The sequence below is a fragment of the Salvelinus namaycush genome, chromosome 37, assembly GCF_016432855.1.
Source record: "Salvelinus namaycush isolate Seneca chromosome 37, SaNama_1.0, whole genome shotgun sequence".
NCBI lineage: Eukaryota > Metazoa > Chordata > Actinopteri > Salmoniformes > Salmonidae > Salvelinus > Salvelinus namaycush.
Genome location: NC_052343.1, coordinates 5,204,564 through 5,227,791, shown reverse-complemented (window position 1 = coordinate 5,227,791; position 23,228 = coordinate 5,204,564). Strand labels below are relative to the sequence as shown.

General features: G+C 44.0%; 1 protein-coding gene across 2 annotated transcripts in view; it reads right to left on the bottom strand.

Annotated features, from left to right (window-relative positions):
- Window positions 1–22,768, bottom strand: part of LOC120030792 (R-spondin-2-like) — a 74,842-nt gene extending 52,074 nt beyond the window's left edge. For both annotated transcript variants that reach the window (XM_038976227.1, XM_038976226.1), the window contains exon 1: window positions 22,669–22,768. In XM_038976227.1, coding sequence (XP_038832155.1) covers window positions 22,669–22,768 — 100 coding nt within the window. The remainder of the gene's footprint in view (window positions 1–22,668) is intronic.
- Window positions 22,769–23,228: the final 460 nt, after the last annotated feature.

Here is a 23,228-nt window from a genome sequence, read left to right as displayed (position 1 = left end):
ACCCCATAACTCATTCTAGATTTGACTATTTTTTTATGCCCTCTACTTACATGCATGTTGTCCAGTCATGTGCTATTAGTTCTATAGTAAGTTCTGACCATGCCCCAGTGTATATAGATATTGAAATTGGCAAAACAATTCCCAAAACGAGATATTGGAGAATTAATACGTCTCTGCTTAATAATGAAGAATTCTGCTCTGTGATAAAAGATAAATTATCACATTACTGGCTCGACAATCTACTCTCTCCTGTCTCAGCTGCAACTATCTGGGATGCTGCTAATGCAACCATAAGGGGTAATATCATTTCCCAAGCGCCTCTGATCAAGAAGCTTAGGATGGAAAATAGGGAAAAATTGGAGGCTGAAGCAAAGCATTTAAAATTGTTTCATAAACAACAACCAACCCAGGCAAACTGGAATTCACTAGCTTGTGCTAAGGCCAAACTCAATTTAGATCATACAAAGCATGTAAACATTTTCACCAAGCAAAAATATTATGAGTTCAGTAACCGTCCAAGCGGTCTACTTGCACAGCAACTTAACAAAGAACAGAATGAAAGATCGATTAAGTCTGTAAGGATGGCAGATTGCTCCACTTCTTATGATCCATTGCTTGTCTATAATACGTTTTGCGGCTTCGATAAATCTCGTTGTACTTCACAATGTACAAGATCGAACGACAAAATTGAATAAGATCATCTTGCCCATTATATCAGATGAGCAACGAAATAGACTAAATGCTCCCCTTTACTCCCGAAGAGGTTTGAGAAACTATATATATATGTTTTTTTTTAAATTACCTTTATTTAACTAGGCAAGTCAGTTAAGAACAAATTCTTATTTACAATGACAGCCTACCGGGGAACAGTGGGTTAACTGCCTTGTCACACCCTGATCTGATTCACCTGTCTTGTGTTTGTCTCTACCCCCCCACCAGCTGTCTCCCATTTCTCCCCATTATCTCCTGCGTCTTCTGTTTGTCTGTTGCCAGTTCGTCTTGTCCTGTCAAGTCCTACCAGCGCGTTTTCCCGTTTTTGAGTTTCTATAGTTGCTGTTTTCTAGTCCTCCTGGTTTTGACCACTGCCTTGGATTACTGAACTCTGCCTGCCCTTGACCTGTCGTTTGCCTGCCCCCTGTTTTGTAAATAAACATCTGTGATTTGAACTGTCTGCATCTGCGTCTTCTCCTGAGTCCTGATAGGCTGAGGCAATAAGGTCTAGTAATAACATCAGGGGCATCTCTATGGGTGACGAAGAGCACAGAATGTCATTATTTGCTGATGATGTGCTTTTATACATGTCTAAACCAGAGACCACTGTCACTGCAGTAATGGACATCATATCTGAATATGGTAACCTGTCAGGGTACAACATTAACGTGGATAAATCCATGGCTTTACCTTTTGTGTATCCCCTCTACAATCAACATAGAAACGATATCTCCACAATCACCCGACCTCAACCCAACTGAGATGTTTTGGGATGAATTGGACAGCAGAGTGAAGGAAAAGCAGCCAACAAGTTCTCAGCATATGTGGGAACTCCTTCAAGATTGTTTTAAAAGCATTCCAGGTGAAGCTGGTTGAGAGAAGCCAAGAGTGTGCAAAGGGTGGCTACTTTGAAGAATCTCAAATATAATGTCTTTACTATTATTCTACAATGTAAAAAATAGTGAAAATAAAGAAAAACCCTTGAAATAGGTATGTCCAAACTTTTGACTGGTACTGTATATCTGGAACAATAAGAAACCTATAATCAAATTAAGCCTAAGGATTTAGGAGGAGTCTCTTTAAAAAATCTGCAATTATAATACTGGTCTGCTCAGATCAAGCACATGATTAGTTGGTGCCTAGACAGACGCCACTCACTTTCGGGTTGAGATGGAATCAATAGCATGTCATCCAAGAGCATTAGCTTCCTTACCGTTTATTAATAGCCTTGAAAAGATCCCGGCCTTATCTGACAATTTTACACGACATAATACACTCTTAGCTTGGAAAGATGCAAGGAGGTACTTGCAGATTGCAGACCATATATCACTCTGTTCACCGATTGCCCTTAATTCATATTTTCCCCCCAAAATAAGGAGTATTGGACTTCTGGACTGGAAGACGAAGGGTATTGCTGACCTTACACCGTTGTTTACTCAGGATACTCTTAAATCGTTCCAACAGATAAAAACTGAGTTTGACTTCCCTGACAAAGATTTTTGTAAGTACCTACAACTTAGACACTTCATAAAGGGTCAGAAGAAAGTCGATAAACCGTTTTCAAATGACTGAAGTTGAAAAACTATTTACGAATACTACTGTTCGGTGAGATTTAATCTCCAACATACATTCGATTTTATTGAACAGAAGTGCCTCATCCTATAATGTGTTGAGACATGTTTGGGAGAGAGACATTGGACATGCATTCGTGAGGAAGAATGGGCTTCTATCTGCGAAACGGTCTACCCCAAATGCACCTGCATAAGCATACGATAACTACATTTCAAATGTTTTCATAGAACCTACTTTACACCTCTCCGCCTTCACTAAATGTTTCCCAAGGCATCACATTTATGTTTCAAATGTAAACAGGATACTGGCGCCTTCTTGCACGTTTTTTTGGGGTACCGTAGCAGAATCCAGTCTTATTGGAATGCTATTCATTTACACATCCGGAAGATCTTAGGTAGACAATTTGCTTTTTCACTGAATTTATATTTGCTCTGCTTTGATTGTAACGTCGTGTTTGGCCCTGACTGAACTGTCTGTTCAGTACCCTTGTTTGCTTAGCCCCAAAAAATGCATATTGTTACTATGGTCCGCACCTGAAGTACCATCTGCGAGAATGTGGCTTTCTTAAGCTTCTGCTATTCTACCCCTAGAGAAACTTACCATTGATTTACATCAGACGTCTGATACATTTTGGAAAATCTGGTCTCCATTGTGGTCCTATGTAGAAAACCTCCCATAAATGACCCATGTTATAATTGTGATGTTTGTGTATCTTTTTTCTCTCTCTGTTTTATGACTGCCTTTTTGTGTAATGTTTTGCTCTATCCTTATTCTTTTTTATTGTAATTAGTCTGTATGGTGCACTTTGCTTGGTTGTCTGTGGAACCCTTGTTAAAATAAAATAACATTCGAATAAAATTATCCTAGATTCAATACAGAAAAATAACTCCTCACCTGGAAATGAGAACCCAGTCAGTCTATGACCATAATACCAAGGTTTCTCTCTCTCTCTCTGCACTCCGGGTCCATATTATTCCATCAGGTTGTAGTGAAACGTAGTGCGTTTCAGACACAATCTGGAAACACTCGGGAGAACCTTTCACCCATCTGTCGAACTCAGTGAGGGGCTCCTCTCAGCTCTCACCCTATGCATTCTTTCCACAATCTATATGAAGAATCCAGGTTGGTTCACATTCTTATGAATTTCTTTATGATGGATTCGGACTAAAGTCCCATGTACCCGGGCGAGATCCGACATCTGGATTTTCTCACGTGAAAGAAACCTCATTATTTTGCTTTTATGAAAATTGAAAAAGGTGACTGACCCAATGGTATGGTAGTATGTGTTGCGGTCTGTTCCCACGTTTCATCCAAGTTGTGGAAAACCAAATGAGAATAACCTTGGCCATTAATATATATATATATATATATATATATATATATATATATATATATATATATATATATATATATAATATATATATATACGTAAGTAAGTAAATAAAATATAAAAATATGAGATGTACTATAGCACTGGATGGACAACGCAGGTGTCAGAAGGTCTTCGGGGGAAGGTTGAACTGGCGAAGACGGTTCATCATGCCTTCGGATCCCTTTGGTGGTAATGTCGGAGATGTGTGTTTCCCATTTCAGGTTGGCTTGGAATGTCACACCGAGCGCTTTGGCACTGGACACCACCTCAAGTGTGTGGTCGGAGATGGATAATGGCAGAGGTGGGTCAGGATTATGGCTGAAACAGGTATACATGCACTTTGGACTTTGTTGGGTTGAGCTTCATCTTGTTTTGTTCTGAACAGTCGGCTAGTTGGTTGAGGTCTTGCTGTATGGTGGAAATGTCACATTAAAAGGTACAATTTGCAACATCCTACAGCTGTGGTCATTTCAATGAATTAATAATATATACCCATTGATTCTATAAGAATATTACTTATAAAGCCCCATTGAACTTAGTGAAATTGTCTTTTACCCCAACATGTACTTGTTTTTTACTCAATAGTTAACAGTAGTCGTTGTAAACGCAAAAGGTATTGCCTCAAAATACCTCTAGCATAATAAAAATACCTCTAGCATAATAAAGAAAATGAATGAAGGATTGTGCCTTTAAAGAACTGGAAAGGACTGGAAAGACTCATAGCCCCATTTGAACTGAGTTGCACAGGAAAAGCAGTGAGAACTGCCTTGACGTGCAGCTGACAAGTCAGTGTCATCTCTACATGAGGTCCCATCCAATACTTTATGGTGCAATCAGGAGAGGAAAGTAGAAGCAACCGCGATACTATTTAACGTCATTAATCACATTACTTAAACATCCCATTAAAAAGCATGACTATTTTGATAGCATCCTTTACTAACGCGATTAAACTAATTTCATTACACGATGCATTTATAACCGTGTATAGTTGTCCCTCTGTGGCACATGTCTAGAGCATGCTCTGTGATCTACTCCTACTATCACTCTGAATGATCTTCCAGCTACTGACTGGCACGGCGCTCTTGTCTATACAGCATCTGCCTCTGGTTTTCATGTTGCTATGCTGTGTAGATGCCAGTATGGCCAATAGGTCTGTGCAGGTGCTACAGGGTTTACTACTCTCCAGAGAAGGATAACAGAAAGAGTTAATGGGTGACTCAACACAATGGATCTTATCACTCTCTGGCCATGCTCGAAGACACAAACATGTGGTTTATGTTTCTGCCCCGTGGTTTATGTTTCTCTCTCTTTTCGCCCTTCTTTTTTGGGGGGGAATTTTTTTATATTTGGTATTTTCCACTCCCCGAATTCCTCTCAGGCTGCGAGAGTGAAATGTGTTTTTCCTCTCTCTGAAAAGGGGTTGAAATAGAGAAGGGGTGGATGGAGGTGAAGTGGCTTAAATTAGCACACCTGTTGCTAATTTATCACACATAAACCTCACACCTAATTTTCACACCTGTACCGCAATGTGCTGCGCGTCCCAGTAATTCATTCCCACATGGTGTTTGAGTCCTGGGTTTCCCCGCAACGCCTGGCTCGGAATGAGAGGAGAGGGGACATGACAGCCTGTGAAGAGTGGACATGCATGCTTGGCATTTTTGCACCACATGTAGCATGGAAGAGTCTGGCCTCTTCCATCCCCTCCCCACCACTTCCTTTACTCTACCGGCCGTGGATACTTCAGGTTCTTCACATCTGAAGGAAAAGGTGGATGGATACCAAGCTTCTCCCTGCTATGTAGCACGAAACTAAACAACCCTGAGGGCTCGGTTCTATTTGAGGCATCCCAAACAAACAAAAACATCCACACAAATTAACACCCCCCCCCCCCCCCCACATACACACACACAGGGATCAAAAATAAAAATGTTTAATGGGTAGCACTGATGCTTCCAAACCTAAAAAAATGTAGGAGCACAACATAAAACTTAGGAGCACCAGAAAAGCAGAATTTATTTTATTGATTGAGATAAACGCCTATATTGGGTCTATATGAATTATAGCTACTTCTGAGGCACAATGATGTGACCTAGACACTAATAAAGACATTGTTTATTATAAAAAGCTAAAACCTTTATACAAATACCGGTAGGCCGAGATTTACTGCAGATAAAAAAAAATTACAGAACAGCATCAATGCACCTTGGCATATATTCTACAAGTGTCTGGAACTCTATTGGAGGGATGCGACATCATTCCGCCATGAGAAATTCCATCATTTGGTGTTTTGTTGATGGTGGTAGAAAACACTCCAGAATCTCCCATAAGTTTTCAATTGGGTTGAGATCTGGTGACACACACACGTGCGCACGTTCCTTTAAGTCCCCTCTTTCAAAGTAACTGAGATCTCTTCTTCTAGTCATGGTAGCCAAAATAATGGCCAACTGTGCATTTTTATACATGACCCTAAGCATGATGGGATGTTAATTGCTTAATTAACTCAGGAACCACACCTGTGTGGAAGCACCTGATTTCAATATTACATTGTATCCCTCATTTACTCCAGTGTTTGCTTTATTTGGGCAGTTACCGTATATGATCAGACTGGTAATAGATCAGGTGTTGTATTACTCGTGAGGCACAGCTGAGTGAGCCTACATTTAAATAATTTGCTTTTTTAAATTTTACTGGACTGACGTTGTCTGCATCTGATGGTCAGTTTTAGCAGAGGGAGGGAGCAGCAGAGGGTTCGCCTCTCACCATCCCTCCGCCGGGACTGACCGTGACCAAAAAGGGAACGCCCACTGGGCACACACTGGTTGAACCAACGTTGTTTCAACGTAGTTTTTTATGGCGGTTTTGGAGCAGTGGCTTCTTCCTTGCTGAGCGGCCTTTCAGGTTATGTCGATATAGGACTCGTTTTACTGTGGATATAGATACTTTTGTACCTGTTTCCTCCAGCATCTTCACAAGGTCTTTTACTGTTGTTCTGGGATTGATCTGCACTTTTCGCATTAAAGTACGTTCATCTCTAGGAGACAGAATGCTTCTCCTTCCTGAGCAGTATGACGGCTGCGTGGTCCGATGGTGTTAATACTTGCGTACTATTGTTTGTACAGATGAACGTGGTACCTTCAGGCGTTTGGAAATTGCTCCCAAGGATGAACCAGACTTGTGGAAGTCTACAATTTTTTTTTCTGAGGTCTTGGCTGATTTCTTTTGATTTTCCCATGGTGTCAAGCAAAGAGGCACTGAGTTTGAAGGTAGGCCTCTAAATACGTTGATTTGCTCTCCGGGCCCGAGGGGTATGGCACTTGGAGGCAGTGGTACAGCAAAGCCTAATCATAACAACAATTATTCTGGTAGATTTTTTTGGTGCAAAATATTTAGGAGCATATGCGACCAAAATGGTTGCACTTTAGAGCCCTGCACACACACTGTATACATAGTCACACTGACTATCACTACGGCCCTCCCTCTCTCCACTAGGTGAACATGAACCGTGCCACACAGTTCTACCTCATTAACCCTTTAACAAGATACAACCTCACACCCCTGCTCGGCCTTGCGGCCTGGAGGGAGATCTGAGGTGATCCACAGGGTCAAAAGTGGAGCGCTCCACAGGGGGGCCGATGGCTGAGACACGGTCTTACTTTCACACATGGTCCACGCCACAAAAAGACAACTTCAAAGCATCGTTTCCCGGCTCCAATATCTCCAATCCCACCACCACCTTTCACTTGAGAGTGAGAATTGCACTGCCATGGGTTTTCAAACTTTAGTAATTAAGGACTGTTTCTACCCTTTACAGATAGACTTTATGGTATGTTGCCTGTAAAAAAAATATACCCATTTTTTGAGCCCAATTCATACAGTCCCATTTTTACCATATTATTGTTGCAATAAGCCCTTTATATCTCCGTGCACATGAATTTGAGTGGACATGGGCCAATGTGGGTGGACTTCTGTTTTAATAAATCCATTATTCATTTGTTTTAGGCAGGTCCTAAGAAACATAAGACTAATAATTTATTTTCAAAAGAAAAGAATGGCATATTTTGAGTGTAATGACGTTTCCTGGTCTGTGCAGCCTATATGCTACATGGCTGTGCCATGCCATGCACATGAAATCAATAGTTATTGTGTTCATTAAAACAGACGAGACACTTAGGCTACCCTGATCACAGTCAACACAGACGGTGATTCCGTGAAACAAAATCACATTGATTGATTAAGACGAGTCATAGGCTTTTTGGTCGGGAGTTGGCAAGGGCTACTAAGTGACTGCGAGTGAAGAGCAACATTATCCACTTGTTAAGCTACATAACATGCTGACAAATGTTCTGCTCACCAGTGCTAATACATGAGCCAACTAGACAAGATGATCATGGGCAGCATTCACCTCAACTTAGCTAACGTTTCTACAGCCTAATTGTAACCAATATTCAAAAGTGGATTCAGTGAAGAGAAAAACAATCTGACATTGATTGATTTATCAAGACGAGTCCCCACTCTTGTCTCAATTGAAGCGTGAAACGATGCTGAAATAGTTGACCACACGCGGGTAGGCTATTGCTTCAAATGTATCATAACTATTGGATGACTTTCATCCTGCGTTTCAGTAAGAAACAATTTGATGCCTTCAATTGCATTAGCTTACTTTATTACAATATTTTCGTAATTCAGTGATATCTAGTGGAACAGTAATTCTTTATGGATACGCCAGTTGTGGTTAAGAAAACAGTGCATGCGGTGGGCTATAAGAAGAAGAAAAAAAAGATGGGTGGGGTGACATGCCTCGCAAAGTTTAGAACTGGCAGGAGAATGGTAGTAATGGGCGCTGCATAGCAACCATTAAGAGCTTAAGAGAGTAGTCCGTGTCAATGCCGCCTCAGCATTACGGCTACATTTCATACCGTAGGCAGAACTTTACTGCAATCGTGACTAGGTCGGTTGGGGGAAAATAAAAGTAGAGGCTTTATCGCTGGCAATACCCTTCATATATAAAGAAAATGAAGCAAAAAGTTGGCGGGATGCTAAAGTTGGCGGAAAAACTTACTGGTTTGAAAGATGTATAAGTGTCACGCCTGCCCCCGCTCCCCCTCCCGGCGCTCGAAGGTGCCAGGCTCCCCAGCATTACGCACTCCTGCCACCATCATTACGCACACCTGTCTTTCCCTGTCACGCACATCAGCGTATTATTGGACTCACATAGACTCAATCACCTGTTTATTACATCCCCTATATTTGTCGCAGTTCCCCATCTCTGTTCCCTGCTGCTGCAGGGATTGTCGAATGCCAGTGTTTTGCCCGTGTGCTGATGCTGTGCCTGTCTTGTTTCATGTCTGTTCCTTATTAAATGTTGACTCCCCGTACCTGCTTCTCATCTCCGGCGTCGGTCCGTACAGAATGCAGCAGCCATCTAACGAAGCATCGGGGAGTGCTGGCGTTCTGGTTGGTGGTGACGTCATGTCCGGGGGCCACCGCTGATGGAACCGGGGGTGCCTAAGCCAGCTCGTCGGGCTTCCACGCACTAGCTGGCTCGAGAGGTTTTCTTGTCCCGGTTGGCTCGGTAGGCGCCCAACCCAACGTCAGGCCTCAGCCGGATCACCAGGGTTTTACGCCTCAGCCGGCATGCCAGGCGTCTACGCTTCAGCCGGCTCATCAGGCTCCCACGTGCCAGCAGGATCATCAGGCTGTCACGCCTCAACCGGGTCGTCAGGCTCCCATGCCTTATCCGGTTTGCCAGGCTCCCACGCCCCTACCGGTTCGTCGGGATTTTACGCCTAGCCGGTTTGTCCAGCGCCCGTGCCTCGGCCAGCCCGTCAGGCTCGCCCAGGTGGGACACCGGGTGGTGCCCCTAGAGGGGGGCTACTGTCATGCCTGCTCCGCTCCCGGTGCTCAAAGGCGCCAGGCTCCCCAGCATTACGCACTCCTGCCACCATCAGTACACACACCTGCCTTTCCCCGTCACGCGCATCAGCGTATTATTGGACTCACCTGGACTCAATCCGCTGTTTATTACATCCCCTATATTTGTCAGTTCCCCATCTCTGTTCCCTGCTGCTGCGTATTAAATGTTGACTCCCCGTACCCGCTTCTCACCTTTGGCGTCGGTCCGTACAATAAGAGTCCTATTAGATAGCATTTCCCATAGACGTAATGAAATTGGAAGGCAAAGTACAGAAACATTTTTAAACACTCCACACCTCTAGGGGCAGTATGGTATGTGCAATAGGTGTTCACATTAGGATGGTGAACTGTATGTCTAATTCACAGGGATGGTTGACATACTAGAGCAGGGATGGACAACTTTGATGGGGGTGGGGGCCACATTAAATCTGAACTCATCATGAGGGGCCGCAGTGGTTTGCGGGTCTGCGTTCCCACACATGCAGTCATGCCTTTTGAGGGCCCTAAATGATTTTTATTTTTATTTTTTTAAATTTGAAACATTTGCAGTTTTACAGCTAATTTCCTGCAATTTTTCACATTTTGCCACAGTTTGGAGAAAAATATTTGCAGCTTTGAACATGACATCTGAGTGAGAGTGACTAACAAAACCAATGGGGGCCACTCGGTCAGTAATTCGACCATTCTACAAGTTTAGATAGTTGGCTAGACTAACTTATCAATGAATTTTTGTTGTTGCTGTCAGGCTAATTGAGTGACTGTCAGTAACTGACATAACAAGAACAAAACTGCTGATGCAAAACCAAATTTCGAAATTGCACCTTGAGTATTCTACTATTCTAACTCAACAGTAAGTTGAGACCCCGACCGAGTTCCTAAAAAAACGAACAAACAAAACAAATCAAGACGTGTTAGATAGGATAGATAACGCGATACGTGTGAATTAGGGGGTGGCTTCCACCCAAAGACATGGGTGGTATGTAAGCCCTGAGTGTCTCATTACAAAGAGGTCATCAGCATAGAGTAGGCTAAGTCCCCACCTTGCACGTGTCAACATGCCACACTACTAACTGTTATAAATGACCAGCAAATTGTTTTTTATGCAAGAACTGCTGCTATTACCCAAGCCCCCGAGGCACTGGTCGTGCTAAGGAGTTATGATAACTCAAACCACAGGAGTCTCTTCTCTTGTCTAAACAATCCTGCCTGATGGAATTCCTAGCCCTGCTGTTGTAGGGTTACCATACAGCGTCAGAAAACGACACTCTTAAAAAGAAGGGTTCCAAAAGAGTTCTTCTGCTGATTCCAGTTTGAGCCCTTTATGGTTCCAGTTTGAGCCCTTTATGGTTCCAGTTTGAGCCCTTTATGGTTCCAGTTAGAACCATTTATGGTTCCAGTTAGAACCCTTTCTGTTTCCATATTTTCCTTGAGTTTCAAGTAGAAAGACCATGTAAACCCTCTGTATGGGATCTACATGGAACCCAACAGGGGTTCTACCTGGAACCAAAAGGATTCTACCTGGAATAGAGTTTCCAAGTTTACCAGTAAACTACTAGAATTTTAGTATCTTTCAAGGATTTTATGATTACTTCAGATTATCACAGGTGTCTGTAATTATCTCTGTCCCTCTGTGTGGCCTTATTACATGTAAAACATATGAAATAAGATCATTTTACAAAAAAATATATAATGACAAAAATGACAAAATACTATCCTAAATACAAACCATCAATTTAGTGAATACCATTGATGTTTAATATGAGGGTTTCAGCATGAAATACCCTTTATATATTTTATCCCATTTTCTCCCCAATTTTCGTGGTATCCAATCGCTAGTAATTACTATCTTGTCTCACCGCTACAACTCCCGTACGGGCTCGGGAGAGACGAAGGTCGAAAGCCATGCGTCCTCCGAAGCACAACCCAACCAAGCCGCACTGCTTCTTTAACACAGCGCGCCTCCAACCCGGAAGCCAGCCGCACCAATGTGTTGGAGGAAACACCGTGTACCTGGCCCCCTTGGTTAGCGCGCACTGCGCCCGGCCCGCCACAGGAGTCGCTGGAGCGCGATGAGACAAGGATATCCCTACCGGCCAAACCCTCCCTAACCCGGACGACGCTATGCCAATTGTGCGTCGCCCCACGGACCTCCCGGTCGCGGCCGGCTGCGACAGAGCCTGGGCGCGAACCCAGAGACTCTGGTGGCGCAGCTAGCACTGCGATGCAGTGCCCTAGACCACTGCGCCACCCGGGAGGCCCCTACCCTTTATATTTTATTACATTTTTTTTATTAACTATGCCAATATGTATTTGTTGTCAATGTTTTGGCATCAAACTGGTGGATTTTATATTTCGAAGTTAATTGAAAGTAATGCCATTTGATTAGGTGCTTTTTTCATGAATTGGACTATTTTCTCTTGAACCATATGGTTTATCTACTAGAAACTCATGGAAAATATGGGCACAGATATAATAAATTAATATGGTATATGAATACATTTTTATAAATGACCAAAGTTACTCAAGATTGCCATAGATTTTCTGTTAATTACCAAAATTACTCAAGATTCCATTAACTTACTGGTAGGTTTGCAACCCTAACCTGGAACCAAAAAAGGGTTCTTCAAAGGGTTCTCCTTTGGGGACAGCCGAAGAACCCTTTTAGGTTCCGGATACACTCTTGCTATCTTCTCTACATGCTTTCTCTACATCCTAAAAAAGCTGATGGGTTTTTAGGTATAACCCTTCCTCTGGCTCTTACATATAAACTGTGTTGTTTTCAACCAAACACCGCTTGCTAAAACCATACACATACTGTACAGTGTGTGCGTGTGCGCATGTACAAGTGACTGTGCTTTCATGATGATATCCAGCCCTAAAATGTCCATTACGCTTCGCTACTGTCCATTACGGCATCATGGCCGTGTCATCCCGAAACCCATTAGTGCGTAAACATGTACACTACATGTGACCCCTGCCTACTTACACCTATTAGTTAGGGCTCCTGTCGGTGAAAGTTGTTTATACAGTGTGCTCATGAGACCTGGCTGCCGTTCAAAGAAATCATATTGAGTTAAGGATAAGTCGGCCAAGATGTAATACAAATAGCTGTAAGAAAAAGAAAGAAAGGAATTTGAAAAATGTTAATGGGTTTTTTCTTTTTTTTTCTTCCCTCCTTTCACTTTTTCTTCACCAACCTTCCCTACCGCAGTTTTGTTCCATTGTCTGGTCCCTAAACCAAGTTAGCAAAAAAAAAAGTTCAGTACCGCAACAAAGAATATTCAGCAACCAAACAAGCTGGAAATGTGGGGCAGCCACATGCGACATTAAAATCATAATGTAGCGTATTAATTTCCCTACACTCTTTCTCGCTCTCATCTCTCTCTCTCTGTCTGTTCTGTGTGTCCTGGCTGTGTGGCATGCAGCCAGAGCAAAGCACACAAACAAGCATGGCCTTGGAGTCAACACAGACAACAACAATGACCACAACCACACACTGACCAAAACCCAACCATGCAGTAAGCTATATTACCGACACTCTTATGTCTGGGCCCATGTGGAGTGACTTGGGATGCGTTCCATCTCTGACAAGGTCCGAGGAAGAGGAGAATGCTTGTTCTGATGCCTTCCACTCAGTGGTACACAAGACTAGGAACCATGGTTTTAACGAGCTCTGCCGTCACTGTATTTGGGTCTTGCCAGGATAATCATCCAGAGAAAGTAACTTGGTGCATCTAAATGGGACATTTCATTTTCAGCACTTGGTGAGAATATCGCACTGTTCACTGTTCTCTATCTACAACTCTGTAACTACATACTGTATGTAATGCCAGTGCCACCCATATGGTTTTGTGCATGGCATGACTAGAGGGCTCTGTTCACTTCTGTTAGAGCAGAGTGACGGTGCTGTGTTGACAGTCCTTTTCAGTATGGGACTGTCAACTGTCCACATTGTTAATAGCAGCAACATAGTGAACCTAATTAGATGATTGACGAGGCATCTCATTTGTTCGTCTTGACAATCTCTCTCGCTCTCTCTTTCTCTCTCTAAGCTCAGCATCAGGGCCCTGTAATGACTACCAGCACTTGGCCCCAGCCCGAGACCTAATCCTAGATCCAACCTTATGCCCAGATCCTGAATAAATACAAATACTGCCCCGGTTCCAGCCTCAGCCCCAGCTGAGTAGTCCCAGCCTACTTCCAGCCCCATACAGCACATGCCCAATATCCCATCCTAAGCTTCAGCCCAAGTCAAGCCCCTGTCCAAGTCCTATAGCTCTAGCCTCAGATCGAACCCATGCCCTACCCCCAGCCCAGCCTCAGTCGAGCCGCAGGTCCAGCCCCAGCCCTACCCCCAGCCCAGCCTCAGTCAAACCGCAGGTCCAGCCCCAGTCCTACCCCCAGCCCAGCCTCAGTCAAGCCACAGGTCCAGCCCCAGCCCTAACCCCAGCCCAGCCTCAGTCAAGCCACAGGTTCAGCCCCAGCCCCAGCCCTGCCCCCAGCCCAGCCTCAGTCAAGCCACAGGTTCAGCCTCAGCTCTACCCCCAGCCCAACCTCAGTCAAGCCACAGGTCGAGCCCCAGCCCTACCCCCAGCCCAGCCTCAGTCAAGCCACAGGTCGAGCCCCAGCCCTACCCCCAGCCTAGCCTCAGTCAAGCCACAGGTCCAGCCCCAGCCCCAGCCCAGCCTCAGTCAAGCCACAGGTCCAGCCCCAGGCCTACCCTCAGCCCAGCCTCAGTCAAGCCACGGGTCCAGCCCCAGCCCTACCCCCAGCCCAGCCTCAGTCAAGCCGCAAGTCCAGCCCCAGCCCTATCCACAGCTGCACTCATCAATCCAGCAGCCTCACTCAGTGGGTAAGGTGGGTTCGAGAGCACCACCACCACCATCACCTCCAGTACAGTACATCCATGTCCGGCGGATTCCTAAATTACAGGCAAGTTCCACACAGTGAGACTGTTTATTGCATCTGACCGGCTCACTTCCTCCCCATACCAAAGGCATTGCATGCTGGGCCTTATTTTGATGTGGTGTGTAAGCATAATTAGAGGTCCAATAAAAGCAGAGAGGGGGGAAAAAGCAGGCATGTCCATCTGTCGAGTGTTAAAGGGTGGGGAGGGGGTAGAGAGAGCCCTGCTCTGCACTCCGGATCACACAGCTCCACCACGCCTCCCTGTCTGTTGTTGTAGCAGCCATTAGAGCAGGCGTGGATGTAAATACTCTGCAGAGCCAAAGACCAACCCCACACACTTGTCTGCCTGCCTGTGTGTGTGTGTGTGTGTGTGTGTGTGTGTGTGTGTGTGTGTGTGTGTGTGTGTGTGTGTGTGTGTGTGTGTGTGTGTGTGTGTGTGTGTGTGTGTGTGTGTCTGTCAGAGGGAGGGGGGCTCCTGATCTCAAGTTACCAGGGCCTTGCAGAGATCGATCCAAAGTAGGTAGTAGTCTGCAGGCACACGGAGAAGAACACACACACAGACATGGCAAACAAGAGTCAGATATGTGGCTCGCTGCAGTAGTACAACACGCGACCCTCCCTATTCCGTCCCTGCCCTTGTGTCTCTAGCTATGTCCCTAGGAGTGGTGATGTTAATCACCTGCAGCCCAACGACTGCTAAACTGCTGGTCATCGAGTTCCAGCTTTTAACATATGCCCTCATTTTTTTTACACTGATCCCCATACTTATAGTATTCCATAAGAATCACACCAGTTATGACCATGTTATTGTCAATACACTGTTCTGGGTAACATCGGATGGGGCCACAGTGTCTCCTGACCCCTCCTGTCTCAGCCTCCAGTATTTATGCTGCAGTAGTTTATGTGTCGGGGGGCTAGGGTCAGTTTGTTATATCTGGAGGACTTCTCCTGTCTTATCCGGTGTCCTGTGTGAATTTAAGTATGCTCTCTCTAATTCTCTCCTTCTCTCTTTCTTTCTTTCTCTCTCTCGGAGGACCTGAGCCCTAGGACCATGCATCAGGACTACCTGGCATGATGACTCCTTGCTGTCCCCAGTCCACCTGGCCTTGCTGCTGCTCCAGTTTCAACTGTTCTGCCTGCGGCTATGGAACCCTGACCTGTTCACCGGACGTGCTACCTGTCCCAGACCTGCTGTTTTCAACTCTCTAGAGACCGCAGGAGCGGTAGAGATACTCTTAATGATCGGCTATGAAAAGCCAACTGACATTTACTCCTGAGGTGCTGACTTGCTGCACCCTCGATAACTACTGTGATTATTATTATTTGACCATGCTGGTCATTTATGAACATATGAACATCTTGGCCATGTTCTGTTATAATCTCCACCCGGCACAGCCAGAAGAGGACTGGCCACCCCTCATAGCCTGGTTCCTCTCTAGGTTTCTTCCTAGGTTTTGGCCTTTCTAGGGAGTTTTTCCTAGCCACCGTGCTTCTACACCTGCATTGCTTGCTGTTTGGGGTTTTAGGCCGGGTTTCTGTACAGCACTTTGAGATATCAGCTGATGTACGAAGGGCTATATAAATAAATTTGATTTGATTCTGAGGAAATGCTTGAGTGTTGTTCTTCACATGAGTATAGTGCGAGGTTCGTTGACGAGGGCCTCCCTCTCTCTGTCTCTGGTCCGCTCCCCTACCTCCGAAGCCCTCGCATGACTCACTTCTGTGTTTAAATGCTTATTTTGTGTTGTTGTTTTATGCGCGCCACTTAGAAACGATCCCCACATTAGGACTTTTATGGCCTAATAAACTCAAGAGTATCGAACCAAACTGGCTGGCCATATTTAGTAGCTTTATACGAAAACGTATTAAGGTGTAATTGCTGTAGGCAGGCGCGCTATTGAGGGAATAACATAGGTGAGGGTTACAAAATTTCCCCTCGCACTCGAAAGGGACACTGGACCTTTTGTCTGCTGCTCTGGAGTTTCCAATCACCGCTGGGAAATATGGAGTGTATTATAAGATTTATATAATAAGTCCATTTTATTTCACATTTCCGAAAATGAACTTTTACAGTGTGGTAAAATGTAGCCTGAAAGAAAAATATCTGTTTGGCATTAAGCGTTGCCAACATCATGGAATCCTCTGATGACAGTGATTGAGGGTGGAAGAGAAGATCCCCCTTGTGCATTGCCCTGAGAAAAAGAAAAAAACAGGGACCAAATCTACACACAACGACTGTTTCTCTGCAGTGACGTGATAACTGGAAACGTGTAGAAGTGTTACAAAGCTAGCCTTCTCCTCTGTGTGAAATGGATCCTCCTCAGTCTTTGCTCAGACACGAAACAGCGCACAGAAAAAAAGGGAGAAAGCGGAAAAACCTAAACCCTCTAGTTTGTGAACCTACTGCAACGCCATCGAATCAGAAAGCTACGTGTTGGTGCCAATTTAAATGAATTAGGGCGAATTGAGTTCATAGGGTGAAGAGGGGTTAGGCAGAGGGTGAACAGGCAGAGGGTGAACAGAAAATGTTTTTTTCTGGTGAGAGAAAATGAAGACAAGACAGAAACAGATAACCCTCAGCTTGTCACGTGGGTCCTGAGGAATCTCTCCGAGCCTGACTACAAGTTCATGACACCTGTGTTGTTTTTTTTCCTCAGGGGGGGATTTCCACCGGTGTAGCATGGCATCGGTGCACTGAGGACTGAGACCCCTTTCACCGGCTTCATTTGATACGGCTGTGACTGAGACCTACTAGGTCTGCTACACTACAGACAGACAGGATGGACATGCTTGGGTTAGTGGGTCCCACCAGACTGACCTCGCCGCAACAGTTGCTGTAGTTCACAGGTTTTGTTTTTGTTACTGAATTTATTTGTCAATGCAGCTGAAAACTTGAATTATCTGCCATGATTTTCCACAAAACTGTCCAGACACAAAAACACACCTGCATAAAGACTTGCATGCACGCACGCACACACGCACAAACATATCCACACACACACGCACATTAACAGCTTGGCTGATGGGGCCTGGGAAGAGAAAGGGAACACGGTTCCTCTTAGACGCTGCAGCCGGGGCTCAGGTCAGGACTTGGCGAGCAGTAATCCCTCTCAGGTGATGCTGCTCACATTCAGCCACAACCAGCTGATCTGCTTAAATATGTTCTCTCCCGTCCCTCCACTCCCTCTCGTCTTTAAAAGCCCCCTCGGCAAGGAGCAGAACTTGGGAGGATGGGGGGGCTACTGCTATTCCACACCACGGACCACGGATCGCTTTTCAGCGTTTCGGTAAAGTGATCGTTCCATGTGCCGCTTGGCGCGCTGACACAACGTACAGGGCTCCTTCATAACCAGCCAGGAGAAACGCACTGCTGCTGTGGAATAAAAAAGTCACACAGTCCTCCTGGCTTAGGAGAGAAACGCAGGATACAGGGCACCCATCCTGTGGATTAGAGTGGCATTATGTGAAAAAGCCTTGTTAAAAGACATGCCATCTGCGGCCCCTTTTCACTTTTCCCGAAGGCAGAGTGGCAAAGCTGGTTTAAGAGAGGCAATCACTCAAACACACATTCATTCTCTCCAAATCATCTCCAACTTAAATTACAAACCTTCTGACTCACTCCGTCACATCTCTCTCACTCACACACAGTCCGTTTAAATGGCTTCATGTCCACCAAACAATAAGAGGGACAATAAGCTATTTAATAGACAGTCATAAACTATTAATATATAATAATATATGCCATTTGGGCAGACGCTTTTATCCAAATTGACTTACAGTTATACTATTTGTATCCATTTCTCTCACAGAAAATTCAGAGTATTAGCAAGTGCGGTCTGAGTGCTTTCAGGGCGGCAGGTAGTCTAGCGATTAAGAGCGTTGGGCCAGTAACCGGCTAGGTGAAAAATCTGCTGATGTGCCCTTGAGCAAGGCACTTAACCCTAATTGCTCCTGTAAGTAGCTCTGAATGAGTGTCTGCTAAATGACTAAAACGTAAATGTAGGCATTTCCTTCTAAGTATTACCCATACTGTACTGCTATGTCAAAGAGGTGCTCTTGACTGTCTCCCCCTTTGAATGTGTGTGTTCATACTACAAGCAACAGAAAACAGGGAAACAAAAATGAGTGTCTCTTATTGGTAGTCCCTTGCTGTTTCAGTTTGTTTTCTTCTGTTTGGTGACTAATGAATACAACTTTAGCAGGTACAGTACTAACAAATCTGATTCTTGGACGTTCTACATAACTTTTTCCATTAGATGCATCATCACTGTGTTTCATCTCATCTCACATTAATTGAGTCCGTTTCCTCAAATAAGCCCAAACTCCATATTCAAGTAGACGTTGACACAATCAAGATCATTTACTTTCACTTAGTGGTTACAAAGTTACTTAGAGATGCAATCTCGAAGTTTTGTATAATTTCAGCCAGTAGTTTTGAAAGTAGTGCCCGTTTTCTGTGTACTATGTCATCAAATGATGTACATTTTACATTCTCATTTTAGTCATTTAGCAGATGCTAAATCCAGAGCGATTTACAGGAGCAATTAGGGTTAAGTGGCTTGCTTAAGGACATATCGACAGAATTTTCACCTAGTCGACTTGGGGATTCGAACCAGTTACGTCCTGCAGATATTATTATTATTATAATATTTTTTTGCAATTGGTATGAATGATATATTACGAATTTGTTCTGCTTAAGATCCTGGAGCACATCTTTAAGTATCTTCATCTCAAAATCTGTTTCATACCATTTTGAGAAAGAAGAAGAGTAGGCGGCCAGTAAGTTGCAAATAACTTTAGTAAACTATTAACAGAATATATTTACAAAATAGTACATATAGGGGCAGTCAGCATTGTACATCACAACTGCACGCACAACTGGAAAACGCACTTCGACTTCTAGAATCTTCCTCAGGCAACGTTGTAAAAATAGCTGAAGATTATTATTTGAATTCATCTGATTCAAAGATCCTAGAAATTATATGGTTTTGAATGTCCCCACAATCTGATTTTTTTACAGTAATAAAATAATCAGATTGTGGGGACATTCAAAACCATATCATTTCTAGGATCTTTTTGAAACAGCTGACCTACAAAATCAAAGTTCACCTTGGAGTGATGACAGAACACTTAGGGTACATTTTTCTTCAGTCTTTCACTACTATAGCCATTTCCTAGTAGTGGATTTACAAACTCCCCTGACCCATGGTGCATCTCTTCCTCCGGGCAACATTGGTACTTGAGTCCATTTTTATGTAGTCAGCAGGTGGCATCATTAGCCAGAGAATAAAAATGAAAAACAATATCCTTGAGTCTAGCAATGATATCATAGCAGGCTTCATTGGCATGATTTTCTATTTTTTAGTGGGCGGAGTGGGGGAGTAAGGAGGTGTAAATCATTGGTTTTATATGAAGAGAAAAAACAATAACTACAGTGGAACAGAGGATTGAGTCATGTAGTAGATTATAGGAGCTGCTTGCAAGAGATGATCAAACCATTTACACCACAGATTCCCTTCATTTAGCCTTAGCTTGACTCTCTTACAGTTTGCCTTTGAACACAGACTGTTGCCGACTAGAACAGCCCTGCTTTTCACTCTTGCATCCTCCTATTATACACCCATCTCCTTCCCATACACTTCCCTAGCTAATCCAATCATATACTGTATGTCAACGGCAAAGGCTCTACTACTTATTTCAGCCAATTTATTTGAATTTATTTCAGCCTGAAAGGTAAAGACATTTGTTCCTCCACACACAGGATATTTTTCTTTACGCATAAATTATATATGCCCGGGAGCTGAACGTGACCAATTCCATATTCACTTTTTAAAATGTGTCTGGGACTCACCACTCCAGACTGATTTGGAAACGTCACTACGTTACTGCTGCGTTCCAGAGCTGTCACGGTGAACCTTCAGGGCAAGGCACAAATATTCAGCCCTCTCAGAGCATATTGAACAGTGATCTCTCTCTCACATGCTTCTCTCAATAACCATCAAAAATAAAGGAAGGAAGTGAAAACCTAAAGCGTGGCTGCCTGCCAGTGTGTGTTAAATGTCGCTTTTGGCTTCAGTTGGACCATTCCAATCCAAAACAACAGGAACCAATCCTCCACCTTCCCTCAAAAAACAATCTGTACAAAACCCATACATCGCTGAGGGCTGGAGCATCCAGTTTGAGATGTTCAGAGAGTTTACGGTGATGTGTGTACAGCTCAGCCTAATCACATCCTCAGGGTCAAATGTATGAGTTAACCTTTTGCTCTCACCCCCACCTCCAGCCAGCTCTCTCTCTCTCTCAGACACACACACATACATGCACACACACACGTAAGGGTTATACCTCTCTAGCCTGCTAGCCAAAAAGCATTTCAACCACTTCTATCGACAACAAACACAGAAACACAGACAAACACACACATCTATGCCATTATCAATTTTCCTCTCTCCCTATGACATCTCAAACTTCAACTTAACCAGTTCCACTCTGTGCCAAAAAGTTTGATCCCATTAAGAACATTATATTACGGAGCATCTGAGATCACTCCAATCCTAAGAGAAAAATAGGCGAGCAGAGAAAAGTGTGTCTGTGCAAGTACCCCACAGTGATTGCTTGATTATTTGCAGATGGGCAGTGGAAGGCTTGCAGCCAGGAGTGGAGGTTCCCCCTGGCATGCCTTGCATATGATTCAATCTGTGATTACCTTACAATTTACACCCCCCCAAAAAAAAACTTGCATTGAGAAGAGGATCATCCTACTGTACACCACACTGTAACATGCTCTGTTTGGGGTATTGGTGCTATAACCAGGCGACCATGGGATCAGTAAGGAATAGCAGACGCACTTCCGATTAAGCAGTGTTCCCTCTCTCCCTTGCCACCACCGGAGTAAGGACCGTGCTTATGTCACAGATCCAGAGGGGTGCTGCTAACAGCAGACGCACTGATGGTCACAGTCTGCTCATTCATTCCACATTGCTGTTTTTACCAATGGGCTAAACCCCCGAGGCGATTGTTATGCATGTACCAACTGTTCAAAGATAACTCTGCGGTTATGAGATCAATTAAAACCAGCTTAGGAGGTTGGAGAGGTCGAATTCATATGACAGGGGAAAGGGGGTTCCGCATCTATTCATTAAAACTCCCACAATACGCCCCCCCCCCCCCCCCCCCCCCCTAAGCCGCTGCGCTCCACAATAGATAGACAGAGCCGCACTACCAGCGTTTTACCGTCTAGTCGCTGTAGCCTACTAAGCAGTACCACATTTAATTAAAGACACAGACCTCTCTTTGTTGGCACGGACAGTCGGACAGGTAAGAGCACAGAGAGCCCGAAGCAATTTGGGGTAACCTAGGCTATTTGACCAAACGACTCACCAACAGCAACTATGTAAGAAATATGAAGCAGATAATATCACAAATCTTATCAGGCATTTTTTTGAGTTGGCAAACCATGACGGCTATGTGTCCAAGACGCACATTTTGCGCATTTGCCAAAATGTCCCCAAAACAGATCTTCAAGAATGACCTGTAATCTAGTAATACAACTAACAATATCTTTGAGTGGCGAAGTCTCAACAATTTGTTACAATTTAGAAAAATAGTGTCCACATTGAACTCATGAAGTTCCGAACAGTTGCCTCGTAAAACATACCCACAGACAGACGCGGCTACTGCTTTACACCGCTGTGGGACTTTTCGTTTTGGCGGGATGGATATATTAGGTGGATCGAATACCTTTTTTTCACTGGCAGTCGGGTGATAATTGCAGAGCGCATAAAACGCATCCAGGAACTCACGAGCGCATTTACCAGATATGCATCACCTCAAATAGCCTAGCATTAGTCTACAGGATGCTGGACGGTCACTGTATCCTGATCAATACACGGTGCTCAGGGCGATGATAGTGTCAGTGTGTAGGAGACGTGCCAACGAGTTATGTTTGAATACATTGGCAAGGTAATTATCTAATCATGGTTATGACGACATCATCATAAGCAGAACCGGATATACAATGGCAACAAATGTTGATTAAACTCTTGGTCTCAAAATGTTCAATATTATCTGTCTGACCATGTCTATTTTTCTTCGTCTAATGTTGCGGTCTCAGAAACTATCCAAAACTTCTCGCTTTCAACTGTCACATTGTCAATGATGCTATATGCATAGATAGACGATTTTTCACGTACCTCTTTTGTTCCTCTTCCAGCGATTTGACTGCGTTTGACAGTTGCTGTACTCCATACAGTTCAACACGATTAAAGCCAATGAGAAAAGTCGAAACTGCATCTGGACGGCTGGTGTTCCGACTCGAATAAGAAGTGCCAATGGTGTTTGGGATGAATTATCTGGTTCGTTTCCTCCAGTTTCTTGAATGATTCCAATTTGTCACACATTAAACGAGCAGCGACAACATAGTATCTCACCACGGAATAATATCATTTTATGAAGATCACCGTTCCTTCATTCAGAAGTGTCCCTTTGAGTGCTGTAAAAAGAAAGACATGGGTTATTGTGATAACACACGTGACGATATCCACATCTATCCAAACATGGGAAAAATACTTGATCTAAAGAGTTTAGGAGGCTAAGCCTACTGTATTTAAATACACTGCAACAATGACATGTTTTTTCTGCCACACGTGTTAATTTACTCTCCATTCTCGACAAAAGAGCGTGGCATGAAATGAATTCTAACGCCTCTCAAACAAGCAATAACCTTCCAATATAGTGAGCCCAAGAAGCTGTG